General features: G+C 37.6%; 1 protein-coding gene across 3 annotated transcripts; it reads right to left on the bottom strand.

Annotated features, from left to right (window-relative positions):
• Positions 1-235: 235 nt before the first annotated feature.
• On the bottom strand, positions 236-2,834 carry LOC112796905 (uncharacterized). Of its 3 annotated transcripts, none has more exons than XR_003199459.2 (3): positions 2,154-2,834; positions 1,918-1,990; positions 236-732 (listed from the first exon to the last, which is right to left on the bottom strand). XR_003199459.2 is itself a non-coding variant. In XM_025839581.3 (3 exons), exons 1-3 carry the CDS (start codon positions 2,251-2,253, stop codon positions 695-697), a joined length of 309 nt encoding a protein of 102 aa, XP_025695366.1. In that variant the 5' UTR covers positions 2,254-2,830; the 3' UTR covers positions 236-694. The 3 variants fall into 3 exon arrangements, 1 of the variants encoding a protein (XP_025695366.1); XR_011881199.1 differs by having other exon boundaries at positions 1,918-2,071; positions 2,154-2,825; XM_025839581.3 differs by having other exon boundaries at positions 236-749; positions 1,918-2,071; positions 2,154-2,830.
• Positions 2,835-19,395: the final 16,561 nt, after the last annotated feature.

The following is a 19,395-nucleotide window of genomic DNA, read 5'->3' as shown; positions in this document are numbered from 1 at the left end:
CGTGACCATAGCCTTATCTATGGTCATGGTTTTGGCCGTAACCATAGAGCCTATGGTCACCCCTCCTCAAAATCGTGACCATAGCCATATCTATGGTCACAGTTTTTTACCGTGACCATAGCCTATTTTGTTTTATGAGATTTAATTTTATTTTTTAAAGTATAATCACATCCCAAAATGATGATAATCACAATAAATCTAAAAATAAAAAACGATAATCAACAATTAAGATAAGTTGTGATTAAAGTAACCAATTAACATATCAATAAAATCAATAAAATTATACATAAATTAAGTTATAAGTAATAACATTTTTAGATCTATACTACTATATAGTATAAGTAATTCAGCTCCATGTGCATTGGGCTAGTCTTAGTCTAATATTATACAATGGGTGCGTGAGTGTGTTGATTGATGGTGTTAAGGTTGTCTACACATGCACGTGGGAGACCTTGATTGTCTGTAAATGCTTTTACCAAACTTCCTCATTGTAACTTTCTCACCTTCGTGGATCATCTTCTTTACTCTTTCTTCAAAACTGTTCCATCCTATAGTACCATTATGCCACAAGATTGCTGCCAACCTCTTCTTGTTAATTAGGCCTCAAAGTGGGAGCATGATCCCCACCATAGTAGCTTCTGAATGCAGACACCATTGCTAAGAGTTGGTACCAGAGTTTGTCATGGAAAATACATCAGTAGTTGCACATGCAATAAAGTTCAAAGTAGCAAGCTGCATTAACATCAAACCTTCATTGTTAAGTATTAGTAATCATGCTTCAACTGAATTTGAAAAATTATTAACATGAATATTTATTACATGAGAAGAAAAATTCTTAAAAGGTTCAAGTTCATTGGGAGCAACCGAGCAAGGAAATCTTCCTTTGTAATAGCATTGACATGAATTATTTATTGCAGAAGTATTTAACTCACTTGGGGTACATCTCCATTCTTCCTTTCAAAACTAAATCTCAGTGATATGTTCAGCAACAATTCAACATACGACAACAAATTCATCTCTAATCATAATTTGCAACAACAAATTCAACTATGATAGTTTTCAAATTCCTAGTTTATCAAATTCAACAAATTCAACTATATTTTTATCAAAATTTTTGAAAATGCTATTGGTCTTACTTTAAATAATTACCTCTTTTAAAATCTCTAAACTCAAAACAAATTCTAAATATAAAACTAGTCACATTAACCATCTCTTAGCCACATAATTAATTCTTAATCAAAATAGCAACTCGTAATCACTTTAATACATTCATAAACTAATAGTACAAGTAAAATATTCAATTCAACATACAAGCAAGTCACAATAAGACAAACAACACAATCACAAGAAAATAAAATAAGCAAACTTTTCAGAGTAATTCAGAACCACATCCAGCTTCAATCATAATTCAGAGTAATCACAACAACTAACTTTTCTCAAATATATTTCATTCATTAATTAACTAATCATATTTCAATTTAATGACAATTAAGCAACCTTACACTCCCACTTTTGTATCTAAGCTTGGAACTTTTCCGATATCACAATTCTAACTTCCATTTTATTAAACATAGTTATTAGAATTAGTAGTAAAATTCCAAGAATTCGGAATCAACAAAGCACAAAATTACACATACATATTCATAATAGTTCATCAACTTCCAATAGCATTTCAAGTATACCCTCATCATCATCAAATCACATAACCAACAGAAATCATCATTCTCAAACACAGCTACAAATCAATCTCATCACAATTTCATCACATTCAACCATATTCACAATCACCAACAATATCAATTTCATCAATTTTCATCAATTAACCAAACAAGACATTTATAAATTATTTGCAGTTACTCACTAAACTTCATTGGCATTCATAAATTAAAACAGTTAATTTTGAAATAAATTCCCTACCTCAAATAACCGGAACTCGAAGAATTCCTTAATCGCGACAAATTTCTTTTTCCTTTCTCACAGCAGCAGTAGCCTTGAACAAAACCAGCAGCAGCCATAACAGTCCCAAAACCAATACGAGTTACAACAGCAATTTTGAAGCAAAGTGACAGAACTAAAATAAGAATATATGACTAGGATTAAAATAAGAACATGGAAAAGGAACAAGTTTGAAGTAGAACAAGAATGAGTGTTACAGTTATAAAATGGAGGAATCGGAACCAAAACAAGAAGGCTGATGCTGTCTTCTGACTCTGATGGCGGTGCACGACTCACCAGCGACCGTGGCAGCAACATCAAGGACAGTGCCTCTTCTAGCTCGCACGGCTCTGTCTCCCTCTCTCCCTCGTGTCGTTCTCTTCTCCACGGTGGAATCCAACAGGGACGGCGGCGACACCAACTGCGACGGGTTGGCTGTGATGGAACCCTTGGCGGCAAGACGCGATGGCTTTCAACGCATGACTTCTCTCCTCTCAGACGCGTCACAGCGGCGACAACTCATCGGCGGCAGCGGCTTCCTTTGGCGAGCACAAATCAACGATGATGGAGGCTCCTCTCCCTCTCGGCGCTGCTCTGTCTCAACGTCTCTCTCTCTCCTCTTTGCGAACAGTGGCGCAACGACATGGAGGATGTCGGCGAGCTGGGAGAAACGATGGCGCGGTGGCGGCGCGACGGTGGTGGCGAGGTGGCTGGACAGCGGCGGCAGCGTGGGTCTTCCTCTCTTTCGATCACAGCTCTCCTTCTCTGCTACTGTGTTAGGTTTGAAAGGGATTAAAGGGAAAGAGGATGCGGCTGACTGTGGTGAGGAGGGATCATTAGGGTTAGGTTCCTCAATTTTGGGAATTAGATTTCTGATTCAATTTGAAAATTAAAGTTAAAAATTAGGGACTTTATATAAAGGAATAAAAATAGATATGTATAGATATTTTAATAAAATTGGAGGTTGGAGTAATTTTAAAATCAAATATATTTTATCAAAAATATTTAAGAATATTATTTATTAATATATTATTAAATTTAATTAATTATTTTTAATTTAAATTATAAAATAAACATATTAATTACATTTTATAAAATATTATTTATTCTCAAAATATTAATTATTCAAATTAAATGATATAACTTTTCTTTATTTTTCTATTACCGGAACTTTAATTTCAACAAATATAATAAATTTAACTATTCAAAAACTTGGGATGTTATCCCAACTCACGGCAAAGAAAGCACTGATGGCCGAAACAAAAAGACGAGCTTGCGACGGTGATAGAGCGTGACAAAGGACGACGAGCTGCGACGGCGACGACAAGGATGACAATGGCAAGGCGGGATGGATGGCGGCAGCAGCGCGGCTTCTCCCTCTCTCATTTAATTAAAAGTATTTTTTTTTAATTTTTTTATTTATAAAATTAAATTTAAAATTTTAATATTTAAATTAAATTATAAAATATTTGAATTAGTTTTCAATTATTAAAATTTTTAAATTTTAATCAATTTAAATTCAAATTATCAAAACTGAATTTAGCTACAAAAATATTCTTGAATAGTAATCAGGTTTAAGGTTAGGGTTAGAACTAAGGTCACCCTTTCATAAAATCGTGACCGTAGACCCTTTTTAGGTCACCCTTCAAAACCGTGACCATAGACCCTCTTTAGTCACTCCCTAAAACCGTGACCATAGACCCTTTTAAGTCACCCTTTTTTGAAAAACTGTGACCATAACCCCTTTTTGGTCACTGTAAAAAATCGTGACCATAGACCCCTTTAGGTCACATACCCCTAAAACTATGACGATAAAACCTTTTAGGCCACTCCCCAAAACCGTGACCATAAACCCCTTTAGGCCACCTCCTAAAACCGTGACCATAGACCCATTTAGGCCACCCCCCAAAACCGTGACCATAGACCCCTTTAGGTCACCTCCCAAAATCGTGACCATAGATCCTTTTAGGTCACCCTTTTTTGAAAAATTGTGACCATAGCCCCTTTTTAGTCACTGTAAAAAACCGTGACCATAGACCCCTTTAGGTCACCCCTAAAACCGTAATCATAGACCCCTTTAGGCCACCCCAAAACCGTGACCATAGACCCTTTTAGGTCACCCTTTTTTGAAAAACCGTGACCATAGCCCCTTTTTTGGTCACTGTAAAAAACCGTGACCATATACCCCTTTAGGTCACCTCCAAAACCATGACCATAGACCCTTTTAGGCTACCCTAAAAACCGTAACCATTGACCCCTTTAGACCACCCCCAAAACTGTGACCATAGACCCTTTTAGGTTACCTTTTTTTGAAAAACCGTGACCATAGACCCTTTTTGGTCACTGTAAAAAACCGTGACCATAGACTCCTTTAGATCACCATTCAAAATCGTGACCATAGACCCTTTTAGGCCACCCTTTTATAAAAAATCGTGACCATGGGTACTTTATGGTCACCCTTTCTAAAAAAACTGTGACCATAGCTTTTTTTTTGTCACCCTAAAAAACCGTGACTACAGAAGGTCTATGGTCACAGTTTTTTACCGTGGCCAAAAAAACCGTGATCATAGACCCAAAATGTTGTAGTGTGTGCTTCCTAAGTATCATCATCTTATTGGGTGTTTCATTTTCTCCTTCTGTTAGGCCGTTACCGTCTTCTAAAAATATTATTAACTCAAATGAGATTAAAGTAATTCAGGTTAAAATAAACATCTAATTAAAATATGATACATCAGAAAGGGTAACTTACATGTTACTTTAGAGAAGATAGGATACTATTCACTGTAAAATATGTTATTGATAAAAATAATTTTTGACATATACTTTAGAGACCAAAATCATACTTAAGCCTTTAGTTAATTATATACGAGTTGAATAATACGAATACGTAATATTATAGTTAAATGTTATAATAATACTCCGAATACGTATCATAATGCTTGTACCAGTTTGCTTATGAAGACAACACTTTATTAGAACATAGAAGTTGTGCCATATTTCAAGTACAATTTTTGTTGAATCATATATGTGTTTATTGTGTCTTGGTCACAATATTCGAAATATGTAAAATTGCATATATTAATAAATAATTGTGTGCGTTATGAATTTTGGTAAATAATATGTTTAATTAATTTAAATGAAAAAAAATCCTGAACAAAAAATAAGATAGATAATTACAACTTCAAGAAAAATAAGCTGAAGGTTTATTTGCCGCAATACAATTCCTAATAAACACATCCGAATCACAAATAGCCTATGTTGCTTTCAAATTTTGTTTCAACTTTGAAGCTTAACATGCTCCACCACCACCGCCGCATCCACCCCCACCTCCTCCACCACCACCCCTAGCTCCAGTAGCACCAGCATTGACCCCAATAATCCCACCCGCTACAATACCACCATGAATATGACGATGATGGTTATTGCGATGGATAAAACCACCACCATCAGATCCTGAACTTGCTCCTACTGCTCGGCACAATAGACTCAACATTAAAACAGAGGCGAATATTGAGACAGCTACGATGATGAATATTACAAATGGTTCCATCTTCTCAAATAATACTATTTGCCCAGTTGCACGTTAATTTAAAACATTCTTTCATCTTAGTTGCTTTTATAGTCGCAATATGTTTTACCTCGTCAACATAGGGTCGTTTTCTTGTGTGTTTAAGGAACAAACTCGTTGAAATGTATGTATATGTTATCGTGTTTTGTTTATTTGTGCAACACAAGTTGCTAATATTGTGGGGCATCGGTTTTGTTGAAAATGTGCAAGAATGACCATGTCTCGTTTGAAAATTTTATATACTTCTCGAATATCATATTATCCATTTCAATAAGTATTACTTTGAAACTTTAAAAACATTTAAATTTCTTTGTATTGCATGATTCATAAAATGTTGTATTCAACAATCCTGAATCATATAGTACTATGTAAATTGTAAAGTGCCAATGTTTTACTTCGTGCATGTGTTTGATTTCTAACATCGGTTCCGTTTACATATTTGAATGTTTTCAATTATTTGTCACATTTATAACATTTAATTAGCATTATTTTTCTAAATTTATTATAATATTTCTACGATGATGCAATTTTAAGAAGAAAATAAGAGTACTATTAACACTATATTAATTAAAGTTTTTTTATACAGAGTTAGTATAATTCAGTCTATTATTTAGTAGTTATACAAATTTCTACTATTATCAAGATGGTTTTCTTTATTTTCTTGGGTGCGTTTTTTTTAGTTTTGGAACAGATATAATGAAACATGGGTACTAAGGTCCTAAAAATTGGTTTGGGCTGGCTGGTTGAACTGGTCAAACTGTGAATAGTTATTAAATACGGTTCGAGCAAAAGTTAAAATCGTCAAATTAAAAAAACCGACATTAGACTTTCAAATAGTCAGAAATCGATCGGTCAAACCAAACCATAATTCAGCTGGTTTTCGAATTGTGTCAAAAACGGCTGCATTTTGGTTGTTGAATCCTATTACCTTAACTCTCTAAGTTCCTTAACCTATTACCCTAGCACTCACCTGGACGGCTGGACCTCGAGTTTTCAGCGCAACTTCTGTCCAACCAATGTTAGCCAACTATGTTCGCGCATTGATTAATTGTTGGGTGCTAAATTTTGCTATTGAAGCGTTGATTAATTGTTGAATAATTGATTAATAATTAAATAATTGGATAATTGTTAAATAATTTTGACTGTTGTCTATTGAGATTATTGGGTTGGAGTGGGTTGTTGTGATATTGTAATTGGATTATATTATTATTGGATTATTAGTAATTTTTAGGTATAGATAAGAGTATCAACCAAGAAACACGTAGGGAGAATAATTCAACTTTAAATCCTATTGCTTCAAATCTCCGGCAAGTTATGGCGAATTTTGATGATTGATGATAAAATTAAATGTTGGTATTTTATATTTAATTGGTTGTATTTGTTATTTGACTTTTAAATTTGTATTTGAATGAGATCATAATATTGTAGTTTATGTAATACTTTTAATTTAGATGATATTTTAAAAGTTATATTAAACTATAATTTATTTTAGTGTATTTATTTACATTTTATTTATTATTTTATTATAAAATAATTTTTTAATTAATTTATAGTCGAATTAATTAAACCAATAAATCAATAGTTAGCGCAGTTTGATGACCGGTTCAATTTCCAGAACCTTGGGAGGATTATAGTTTCAAGCTAAGGTTGATCATGAACTTTATTTGGTCAAAGTTTTGATAATTCAGCGTTGGTTTTGTTGTTTTATAGCAAGACTGAAAGTTTCCAATTTCATTTCGAGTACGATTTCTAAGAGTCGCTAATCAAAATATGAAACTCTATGTTAATTACGTAATTTTATTAATTTTCTCATTTTTTCTTTTTCAATTACTCATATTGAGGGAGTCAAAAATTGTAATTGAAATGTGTTCATATTTCATGTTACTTCGTCTCTACTCTCTATTGAAGACTAAATTTTTAATCTACTATAAACCACTCATTTAACCAGCTGCTAGATTTTACACTTTAGTGATCTAGAGCCAAATTTAATTTATGCTTTATAGATTATGATATTGTCTTAAAAAAATTCATTCTTCTATATATTAAATGAAATAAAACAAAGACCGTACAAAAATAAAATAAATAGACACTTTCATATTTGAAACCTTTTAAAAAAGTCGAATTTTCCCTCAATTAATAATTAGAAAGATATTAAAAGTTTCTATTACGTAAATAAATAAGTTTTTTATAATTATTGGGCTCTATCTAAACTCTGAACTATTCTAAATAATTAAGCTCTTTCAAGTACCTGCAACTGCAAGCGTTTCTTTCCCTTCGTATATTCAACTATATGTTGGTATCTACGTATTAATTTAGAAATTTGATCAATTTCGATTTTCGACTAACGATTACTTCGTAATAACACCCGAAGAAAATAATAAAGGAATATATAGTGATCTATTTTGGGTTTAAGATTTTATTAAACCAAATATTTGAAGACATATTTAATAATTATTAATAAAAACTTTTGTTTTAGATTGTACAAAGACCCTATGTGCATTTACAATGAGTCTAATTTTTACTATTAACTCCTTGATTAATAAAAGTCAAATTTAAATTAAAAAATTATTTTGCAACTTCTTGCAACGAAAATTCTCTTTCAAGAATTAGAATCATATATATTTATGTATATATAAATAAAGGAACAAAATGTATCTGTTTTACATTTGCTATTGTCAATGTGTCATATAGTATAACGTTGTTTCTTATTTTAAATTTGAATCTTGTTTTATTTTAAATTGAATCAAATCATATCTTAATTTAAAATAGATGCAGTTAGGATTTTATTAGAATTTAAAATTTAAATTTTAAAATTTATAGTAAAATAACTAATTATTCTTAATTTTTATTTAACATTTTCAATTATCATATTATTATTATATTCTTATTACTAGTAAAAAATATAATAATATTATTGTTCATACCCTTACCCGATAAATAAAAGCCAAGCGCAAGAAGACCAAAAAGAGATAGATTTCACTATAAACCAAACCTCTTTAAGAAAGTCGGGCAATGACATGGAGGTTCAGCTCTGCTCTACCTAACGAGTAACTGTCTCCTTTAATCTCTCCTACTATTTCTACCTCATCTAAAAGGTAGATCCCAACAAACTCCCAAGATAAAGGGAACGTTTATCTATCAGAAAAGATAGAACTACTCCAACAAAGATGGTTATCTACTCTATTATAAATACACTGACTCACCTCAGGTATATTCACGTTCTACTCTACTAAAAACCTCACTAAAACCCTTGTTAACTTAAGCATCGGAGTCTCTTGCAGGTACCACCCCCCACTTCTTCACGAGGAACTCGGATAGGCCGCACCTCGGCACCAACAAGTCGGTCGCTGCCATTAAAGGAGTCTGGACCTCACGTTCAAGCCCAAATCAGCTTTCAGGTAACCCTCGGGACATTGGCGCCATTGACGGGGACCTGGAAGTCATCCCACATTCATGGAAGACAACCAACCGGAGGAAGGTCACACTGCATCAGAGTCTGACCAAGAAGCTTCGCCGGAGGATCACGCCACTGTGCTCCCTCCTACGCCACAACATACGCAAGGACCCCACGGAGAAGGGCCTTCAGGAAACCCACATCCAAGGAGGATCCATTTTGAAGTATACCATCCCAACGACGAGGATCATCCCCAAGCAACAGAGATATTAAACATGGTCCATGGACAGCAAAATCGCTTGAGATAGCTCGAACACGAGGCCGAGCGATAACGAGAGGCCAAACGGGAATTGAGAAGAGAAGTAAGGCGACGTAGGGAGCTAGAAGAAAAACTCCAGAAGATAGAGGCCAATCTTCGAAGTCGGGCTACTAGGTCGGACAGGGAAGAAAGTCCCTTGGGAGCGCAAGATCCGTTCACAGAAGAGATCACGAAGGCCAAAGTTCCTAGGAACTTCAAATCGCCCGACATGGATCTCTATGACGGAATGTCCAACCTAAGCCATCATCTCAGCAACTTCAGAAGGCGAATGTACTTGGCCGACACCTCTAACGCCACTTGTTGCAAGCCTTCCCAACTACTTTAACCAATGCCACAATGAAATGGTTTGATGGTCTACCCCCAGATCGGTCACTAGTTTTAATGACCTGGCCAGAAAATTTTTGACCAAATTTTTCATCCAAAAAAATAAAACGAAGCACGCCCCGAGCCTGCTAGGAGTAAAGCAGGAGGTCGGAGAAACCCTTCGAGACTATATGGAAAGGTTCAACAAAGCTTGCTTGGAAATTCAAAGTCTACCAACCGAAGCCATAATTATGGGTCTGGTCAATGGCCTTAGAGAAGGGCCATTCTCTCAATCAATCTCCAAGAGATACCCGACTTCTTTCAACGAAATTCAACAGAGGTCAGAAAAGTACATCAACATAGAGGAAAACTCCCGACTTAGGGAATCACCTTCGTGATCTAACTTGTCCAACTATAAAACTTGGGACAAAGAAAGGGAACCCTAGAAGAAAGAGGAGTAAAATACAGAAAAACCTCAAAAATATCACAACTACACCTATCTAAGAGTTTTCTTTGTCGATGTTTACAGAGAAATATATCATACAGAAAAGCTTCCACCTCATCGTCTGATTAAACACAAGAAAATCAAAAGTCGGACCGAATATTGTGAGTACCACAAGCTGTATGGGCATTCCACTAACGAATGTTACGACCTAAAGAATGTCATAAAAAAGTTGGCCAGAGAAGGCCGACTTGACAGATACTAGCAGACAGGTCAGACGACCCGAGGAAGAGAAGAAGGGATAAAGAAGGAGGACAATCAGAACGCCCTCCTCACACCCCAGAGCAACATATCCATGTGATTAATGGAGGGTTCGCGAGAGAAGGAATGTCAAAATCCTCATGGAAAAGACACCTCATGGAAGTATACTAGGTCGGGGAACATAGCCAACCGACCAACCTACCCACCATCTCCTTCAAAAAAGAGGACGTACAATGCCTACTGCCTGGGCATGACGACCCAGTGGTAATAACAATGATCTTGGCCAATGCAAACCTTTACCGCACCCTGATAGATCAAGGAAGCTCATTTAAGATCTTGTTTAAACCCGCTTTCGACAAGCTCGGTGACGAGCGGACTTTTGACGGTTTAGAATTTTACAAACAAGTTCTCGTTGAAAGTATAGCTTCTAGACCGACAAGGAATCATTTCGTACAAAAGTTTGGTTGTCATAAGTAACAAACCCTTAATAAAATTGATAACCGAAGTATTTAAACCTCGGGTCATCTCTCAAGGAATTGCAGGGAAGTGTGTTTATAATTGGTTATGAAAAAGTGTATTTTTGGGGTTTTGATTAAGGAACAAGAAAAATAAATTGCAAGGGATTAAATTAATAACTAAGAAAAACTCTTGGCAAGGTATGAGAACTGGAAGTCCTATCCTAGTTATCCTTATCAATTGTGATGAGAATTGTCCGTTACTCCCACTTAGTCAACCTCTAACTATGATGGTAAGTCAAGTGGATAAATCAATATGAATCCTCAAGTCCTAGTCAACTCCCAAAGAAAGACTAGAGTTAGTGGGATTCAAGTCGATTAGCAACCTTCAATTAACAATCAACAAAGGAGTTTGATAAATCAAGAGTCACCAATTACTCAACCAAGGCCAAAAGGATAAAAATCTAAATTAAAATCCTCCCAAGCATTTTATCAAACACTTGGAAGGCACAACATAAAAACATAGAAAACTAGCAAGGGAAATAGATCTAACTACCAATTGCAAGCATCAATAACACAAATCAATAAAGGCAAGAATAACCATAGGAAAAGTAATTGCATTAATATGGGAATTGAATCTAACATCAAAAGTTCACAAACTAAAGTAATAACAATGAGTAGTCAATAAGAGTAGAAGAGAAATCCTAAATCCTAAAACCTAGAGAGAGGAGAGAGACTCTCCCTCTAAAATCTACATCTAAAATCTAAAATTATGTGTATGATAAGTATGATTGAATGAATGATGGATCCTCCCATTCTGCAGTCTCTATTCTATGTTTTTCGGGCTTGGAACTGGGCCAAAAGGAGCCCATAAATCTCTCCCAGTGCTTTCTGCAAATTTCTGCACGTTGCACATGTCACGCGTACGCATAGGTTACACATACGCGTCGTTTGGAGAAATTCCTTGTCACGCGTGTGCGTCAGTCACGCGTACGTGTTGCTGCCAGCTTCTCAAATCTTCATTTTCTCGTGTTTCTTCCACTTTTGCATGATTTCTTTCCATCCTCTGAGCCATCCCTGCCCTATAAAGCCTGAAAACACTTAACACACAGATCACGGCATCGAATGGTAACAAAGGATAATCAAAATTAACAGTTTAAAGGCCTAGGAAACATGTTTTCAACTATATCACAGAATTAGGAGGGAATTGTAAAATCATGCAAATTATATGAATAAGTGAGCAAAGAATTGACAAAAGCCACTCAAATCAGCACAAGATAAACCATAAAATAGTGGTTTATCAATCTCCCCACACTTAAACATTAGCATGTCCTTATGCTAAATGGTGGCGCGAAATTGTGAACAATACTTTTTCACAACTCTCATAATCCCCGGTCATGAACCCCAAAAACTTGGTAGCTCAATACCATGGCATTACACAACTTCGCACAACTAACCAGCAAGTGCACTGGGTCGTCCAAGTAATAAACCTTACGCGAGTAAGGGTCGATCCCACGGAGATTGTTAGTATGAAGCAAGCTATGGTCATCTTGTAAATCTTAGTCAGGCAAACTCAAATGGATATGGTGATGAACGCATAAAAACATAAAGATAAAGATAGAGGTACTTATGTAATTCATTGGTAGGAACTTCAGATAAGCGCATGAAGATGCCTTCCCTTCCGTCTCTCTGCTTTCCTACTGTCTTCATCCAATCCTTCTTACTCCTTTCCATGGCAAGCTCATGTAGGGTTTCACCGTTGTCAATGGCTACCTCCCATCCTCTCAGTGATTACGTTGCCTATGCTCTGTCACAGCATGGATAATCATCTGTCGGTTCTCGGTCAGGCCGGAATAGAATCCAGCGATTCTTTTGCGTCTGTCACTAACGCCCCGCCTGCTAGGGGTTTGAAGCACGTCACAGTCATTCAATCATTGAATCCTACTCAGAATACCACAGACAAGGTTAGACCTTCCGGATTCTCTTGAATGCCGCCATCAGTTCTAGCCTATACCACGAAGACTCTGATCTCACGGAATGGTTGGCTCGGTTGTCAGGCGAGCACTCGGTTGTCAGGCGATCAACCATGCATCGTGCAATCAGGAATCCAAGAGATATTCACCCAATCGAAGGTAGAACAGAGGTGGTTGTCAGTCACATGTTCATAGGTGAGAATGATGATGAGTGTCACGGATCATCACATTCATCAAGTTGAAGAACAAGTGATATCTTAGAACAAGAACAAGCGGAATTGAATGGAAGAACAATAGTAATTGCATTAATACTCGAGGTACAGCAGAGCTCCACACCTTAATCTATGGTGTGTAGAAACTCCACCGTTGAAAATACATAAGAACAAGGTCTAGGCATGGCCGTGAGGCCAGCCTCCCAATGATCTAAGAACTAGACGTTCAAAGATGATCTAGAGATCTAAAGTGATCAAAAGATCCCCAGATGAAAATACAATAGTAAAAGGTCCTACTTATAGAAAACTAGTAGCCTAGGGTGTACAGAGATGAGTAAAAGACATAAAAATCCACTTCCGGGCCCACTTGGTGTGTGCTTGGGCTGAGCAATGAAGCATTTTCGTGTAGAGACTCTTCTTGGAGTTAAACGCCAGCTTTAGTGCCAGTTTGGGCGTTTAACTCCCATTTTGGTGCCAGTTCCGGCGTTTAACGCTGGAATTCCTAAGGGTGACTTTGAACGCCGGTTTGGACCATCAAATCTTGGGCAAAGTATGGACTATCATATATTGCTGGAAAGCCCAGGATGTCTACTTTCCAACGCCGTTGAGAGCGCGCCAATTGGGCTTCTGTAGCTCCAGAAAATCCACTTTGAGTGCAGGGAGGTCAGAATCCAACAGCATCTGCAGTCCTTTTTAGTCTCTGAATCAGATTTTTGCTCAGGTCCCTCAATTTCAGCCAGAAAATACCTGAAATCACAGAAAAACACACAAAATCATAGTAAAATCCAGAAAAGTGAATTTTAACTGAAAACTAATAAAAATATACTAAAAACTAACTAGATCATACCAAAAACATACTAAAAACAATGCCAAAAAGCGTATAAATTATCCGCTCATCACAACACCAAACTTAAATTGTTGCTTGTCCTCAAGCAACTGAAAATCAAATAAGATAAAAAGAAGAGAATATGCAATGAATTCCAAAAACATCTATGAAGATCAGTATTAATTAGATGAGCGGGGCTTTTAGCTTTTTGCCTCTGAATAGTTTTGGCATCTCACTCTATCCTTTGAAATTCAGAATGATTGGCTTCTTTAGGAACTTAGAATCCAGATAGTGTTATTGATTCTCCTAGTAGAGTATGATGATTCTTGAACATAGCTACTTATTGAGTCTTGGCTGTGGCCCAAAGCACTCTGTCTTCCAGTATTACCACCGGATACATACATGTCACAGACACATAATTGGGTGAACCTTTTCAGATTGCGACTCAGCTTTGCTAGAGTCCCCAATCAGAGGTGTCCAGGGTTCTTAAGCACACTCTTATTGCCTTGGATCACAACTTTATTTCTTTCTTTTCTTTTTTTTTCGTTTTCTCTTTTTTTCAATAGAAATGCTTTTTCTTGCTTCAAGAATCATTGTAATGATTTTTCACATCCTCAGTAACATGTCTCCTTTTTCATCATTCTTTCAAGAGCCAACATTCATGAACCACAAATTCAAGATACATATGCACTGTTTAAGCATACATTCAGAAAACAAAAATATTGCCATCACATCACAATAATTAAACTGTTATAAAATTCAAAATTCATGCAATTCTTTCCTTTTCAATTTAAGCACGTTTTTATTCAAGAAAGGTGATGGATTCATAGGAAATTTATAACTTTAAGGCATAGACACTAAGACACTAATGATCACAAGACACAAACATGGACAAACATAAGCATAAAATTCGAAAAACAGAAGAATAAAGAACAAGGAAATCAAAGAACGGGTCCACCTTAGTGATGGCGGCTCTTTCTTCCTCTTGAAGATCCTATGGAGTGCTTGAGCTCCTCAATGTCTCTTCCTTGTCTTTGTTGCTCCTCTCTCATGATTCTTTGATCTTCTCTGATCTCATGGAGGATGATGGAGTGTTCTTGATGCTCCACCCTTAGTTGTCCCATGTTGGAACTCAATTCTCCTAGGGAGGTGTTTAGTTGCTCCCAATAGTTTTGTGGAGGAAAGTGCATCCCTTGAGGGATCTCAGGGATTTCATGATGAGTAAGGTCTCTTGTGTGCTCCATCCTCTTCTTAGTGATGGGCTTGTCCTCATCAATGGGGATGTCTCCCTCTATGTCAACTCCAACTGAATAACAAAGGTGACAAATGAGATGAGGGAAGGCTAACCTTGCTAAGGTAGAGGACTTGTCCGCCACCTTATAGAGTTCTTGGGCTATAACCTCATGAACTTCTATTTCTTCTCCAATCATGATGCTATGGATCATGATAGCCCGGTCTATGGTAACTTCGGACCGGTTGCTAGTGGGAATGATTGAGCGTTGGATGAGCTCCAACTATCCTCTAGCCACGGGTTTGAGGTCATGCCTTCTCAATTGAACCGGCTTTCCTCTTGAATCTCTCTTCCATTGGGCGCCCTCTTCACATATGACTGTGAGGACTTGGTCCAACCTTTGATCAAAGTTGACCCTTCTAGTGTAAGGATGTTCATCTCCTTGCATCATAGGCAAGTTGAACGCCACCCTCACACTTTCCGGACTAAAATCCAAGTATTTCCCCCGAACCATAGTAAGATAATTCTTTGGATTCGGGTTCACACTTTGGTCATGGTTCTTGGTGATCCATGCATTGGCATAGAACTCTTGAACCATCAAGATTCCGACTTGTTGAATGGGGTTGGTAAGAACTTCCCAACCTCTTCTTCGGATCTCATGTCGGATCTCCGGATATTCACTCTTTTTAAGTGAAAAAGGGACCTCGGGGATCACCTTCTTCAAGGCCACAACTTCATAGAAGTGGTCTTGATGCACCCTTGAGATGAATCTTTCTATCTCCCATGACTCGGAGGTGGAAGCTTTTTCCTTCCCTTTCCTCTTTCTAGAGGTTTCTCCGGCCTTGGATGCCATAAATGGTTATGGAAAAACAAAAAGCAATGCTTTTACCACACCAAACTTAAAATGTTTGCTCGTCCTCGAGCAAAAGAAGAAAGAAGAGAGTAGAAGAAGAAGAAATGAGGGGAAAGGGAATGGCTTTAATTTTCGGCCAAGAAGGGGAGAAGTGGTGTGTATGTTGTGTGAAAATGAAGGAGTGAAGGAGGGTTTATATAGGAGAGGGGGAGGGGAGGGTTCGGCCATTTGAGGGTGGGTTTGGGAGGGAAAGTGGTTTGAATTTGAATGGTGAGGTAGGTGGGGTTTTATGAAAGATGGATGTGAGTGGTAAAGAGAAAGATGGGATTTGATAGGTGAAGGGTTTTTGGGAAGAGGTGTTGAGGTGATTGGTGAATGGGTGAAGAAGAGAGAGAGAGTGGTAGGGTAGGTGGGGATCCTGTGGGGTCCACAGATCCTGAGGTGTCAAGGAAAAGTCATCCCTGCACCAAATGGCAAACAAAATCACGTTTTTAGCCATTTCTGGCGTTAAACGCCGGGCTGGTGCCCATTTCTGGCGTTTAACGCCAGCTTCTTGCCCCTTTCTGGCGTTTAACGCCAGTCTGGTGCCCCTTTCTGGCGTTAAACGCCCAGAATGGTGCCAGACTGGGCGTTAAACGCCCAACAGCTAACTTCACTGGCGTTTAAACGCCAGTGGGTGCGTCCTCCAGGGTGTGCTGTTTTTCTTCCTGTTTTTCATTCTGTTTTTGCTTTTTTCATTGATTTTGTGACTTCTCATGATCATCAACCTACAAAAAAGAGAAAATAACAAAATAAAATAGATAAAATATAACATTGGGTTGCCTCCCAACAAGTGCTTCTTTAATGTCAGTAGCTTGACAGAGGACTCTCATGGAGCCTCACAGATACTCAGAGCCATGTTGGAACCTCCCAACACCAAACTTAGAGTTTGAATGTGGGGGTTCAACACCAAACTTAGAGTTTGGTTGTGGCCTCCCAACACCAAACTTAGAGTTTGACTGTGGGGGCTCTGTTTGGCTCTGTTTTGAGAGAAGCTCTTCATGCTTCCTCTCCATGATGACAGAGGGATATCCTTGGGCCTTAAACACCAAGGATTCTTCATTCACTTGAATGATCAACTCTCCTCTATTAACATCAATCACAGCCCTTGCTGTGGCTAGGAAGGGTCTGCCAAGGATGATGGATTCATCCATGCACTTCCCAGTCTCTAGGACTATGAAATCAGTAGGGATGTAATGGTCTTCAACTTTAACCAGAACATCCTCTACAAGTCCATGGGCTTGTTTTCTTGAATTGTCTACCATCTCTAGTGAGATTTTTGTAGCTTGCATCTCAGAGATCCCTAACTTCTCCATTACAGAGAGAAGCATGAGGTTTACACTTGACCCTAAGTCACACAAGGCCTTCTTGAAGGTCATGGTGCCTATGGTTTGAAAACTTCCCAGGATCCTGTCTCTTTTGAGGCAGTTTCTGCCTAGACAAGTCATCCAGTTCCTTGGTGAGCAAAGGAGGTTCATCCTCCCAAGTCTCATTTCCAAATAACTTGTCATTCAGCTTCATGATTGCTCCAAGGTATTTAGCAACTTGCTCCTCAGTGACATACTCATCCTCTTCAGAGGAAGAATACTCATCAGAGCTCATGAATGGCAGAAGTAAGTCCAATGGAATCTCTATGGTCTCAGTTTGAGCCTCAGATTCCCATGGTTCCTCATTGGAGAACTCATTGGAGGCCAGTGGACGCCCACTGAGGCCTTCCTCAGTGGCGTTCACTGTCTCTTCTTCCTCCCAAAATTTGGCCATGTTGATGGCCTTGCACTCTCCTTTTGGGTTTTCTTCTGTATTGCTTGGAAGAGTACTAGGAGGGAGTTCAGTAATTTTCTTGCTCAGCTGTCCCACTTGTCCTTCCAAGTTTCTAATGGAAGACCTAGTTTCAGTCATGAAACTTTGAGTGGTTTTGATTAGATCAGAGACCATGGTTGCTAAGTCAGAGTTATTCTGCTTAGAACTCTCTGTCTGTTGCTGAGAAGATGATGGAAAAGGCTTGCTATTGCTGAACCTGTTTCTTCCACCATTATTGTTATTGAAACCTTGTTGAGGTCTCTGTTGATCCTTCCATGAAAGATTTGGATGATTCCTCCATGAAGGATTATAGGTGTTTCCATAGGGTTCTCCCATGTAATTCACCTCTTCCATTGAAGGATTCTCAGGATCATAAGCTTCTTCCTCAGATGAAGCTTCCTTAGTACTGCTTGGTGCATTTTGCATTCCAGACAGACTTTGAGAAATCATATTGACTTGTTGGGTCAATATTTTATTCTGAGCCAAAATGGCATTCAGAGTGTCAATCTCAAGAACTCCTTTCTTCTGACTAGTCCCATTGTTCACAGGATTTCTTTCAGAAGTGTACATGAATTGGTTATTTGCAACCATTTCAATCAGTTCTTGAGCTTCAGTAGGCGTCTTCTTCAGATGAAGAGATCCTCCAGAAGAGCTATCCAAAGACATCTTGGATAGTTCAGAGAGACCATCATAGAAAATACCTATGATGCTCCATTCAGAAAGCATATCAGAAAGCAAAGAGGGATTCTCCTTCCTTCTGTCTGAAGGTTTGGACTTCCACTCTAAGCTTACTCAATTTTTGAGGTGGAAAGAACTTTGCCAAGAAGGCATTGACTAGCTTTTCCCAAGAGTCCAGGCTTTCTTTAGGTTGAGAGTCCAACCATGTTCTAGCTCTGTCTCTTACAGCAAAAGGGAATAGCATAAGTCTGTAGACCTCAGGGTCAACCCCATTAGTCTTGACTGTGTCACAGATTTGCAAGAACTCAGCTAAAAACTGATGAGGATCTTCCAATAGAAGTCCATGGAACTTGCAATTCTGTTGCATTAGAGAAACTAGTTGAGGCTTAAGCTCAAAGTTGTTTGCTCTAATGGCAGGGATAGAGATGCTTCTCCCATAGAAATCGGGAGTAGGTGCAGTGAAGTCACCCAGCACCTTCCTTGCATTGTTGGCATTGTTGTTGTCTTCGGCTGCCATGAGTTCTTCCTCTTTGAAGAATTCGGTCAGGTCCTCTAAAGAGAGTTGTGCTTTGGCTTCTCTTAGCTTTCTCTTCAAGGTCCTTTTAGGTTCAGGATCAGCTTCAACAAGAATGCCTTTGTCTTTGCTCCTGCTCATATGAAAGAGAAGAGAACAAGAAAATGTGGAATCCTCTATGTCACAGTATAGAGATTCCTTGAAGTGTCAGAGGAAAAGAAGAGTAGAAGACAGAAGTAGAAAATTCGAACTTATCAAAGGAGATGGAGTTCGAATTTTGCATCAAGGGATAATGTTAGTCCATAAATAGAAGGATGTGAGAAGAAGGGAAGTGATTTTCGAAAATTAAGTAAAAAAAATTTGAAAACATTTTTGAAAAACATTACTTAATTTTCGAAAATGAAAGTGGGAAAGAAATAAAATGATTTTTGAAAAAGATTTTGAAATTAGAAATCAAGAAGATTTGATTGAAAATTATTTTGAAAAAGATGTGGTTAAGAAGATATGATTGGTTTTAAAAAGATGTGATTGAGAAGATATGATTTGAAAAACATTTTAAAAAGATTTGATTTTGAAAATTAAAAACTTGGCT

This window comes from Arachis hypogaea, chromosome 4 (genome assembly GCF_003086295.3).
Source record: "Arachis hypogaea cultivar Tifrunner chromosome 4, arahy.Tifrunner.gnm2.J5K5, whole genome shotgun sequence".
NCBI lineage: Eukaryota > Viridiplantae > Streptophyta > Magnoliopsida > Fabales > Fabaceae > Arachis > Arachis hypogaea.
The sequence above is the reverse complement of the archived record's forward strand: the minus strand, read 5'-3'. Positions and strand labels throughout refer to the sequence as shown.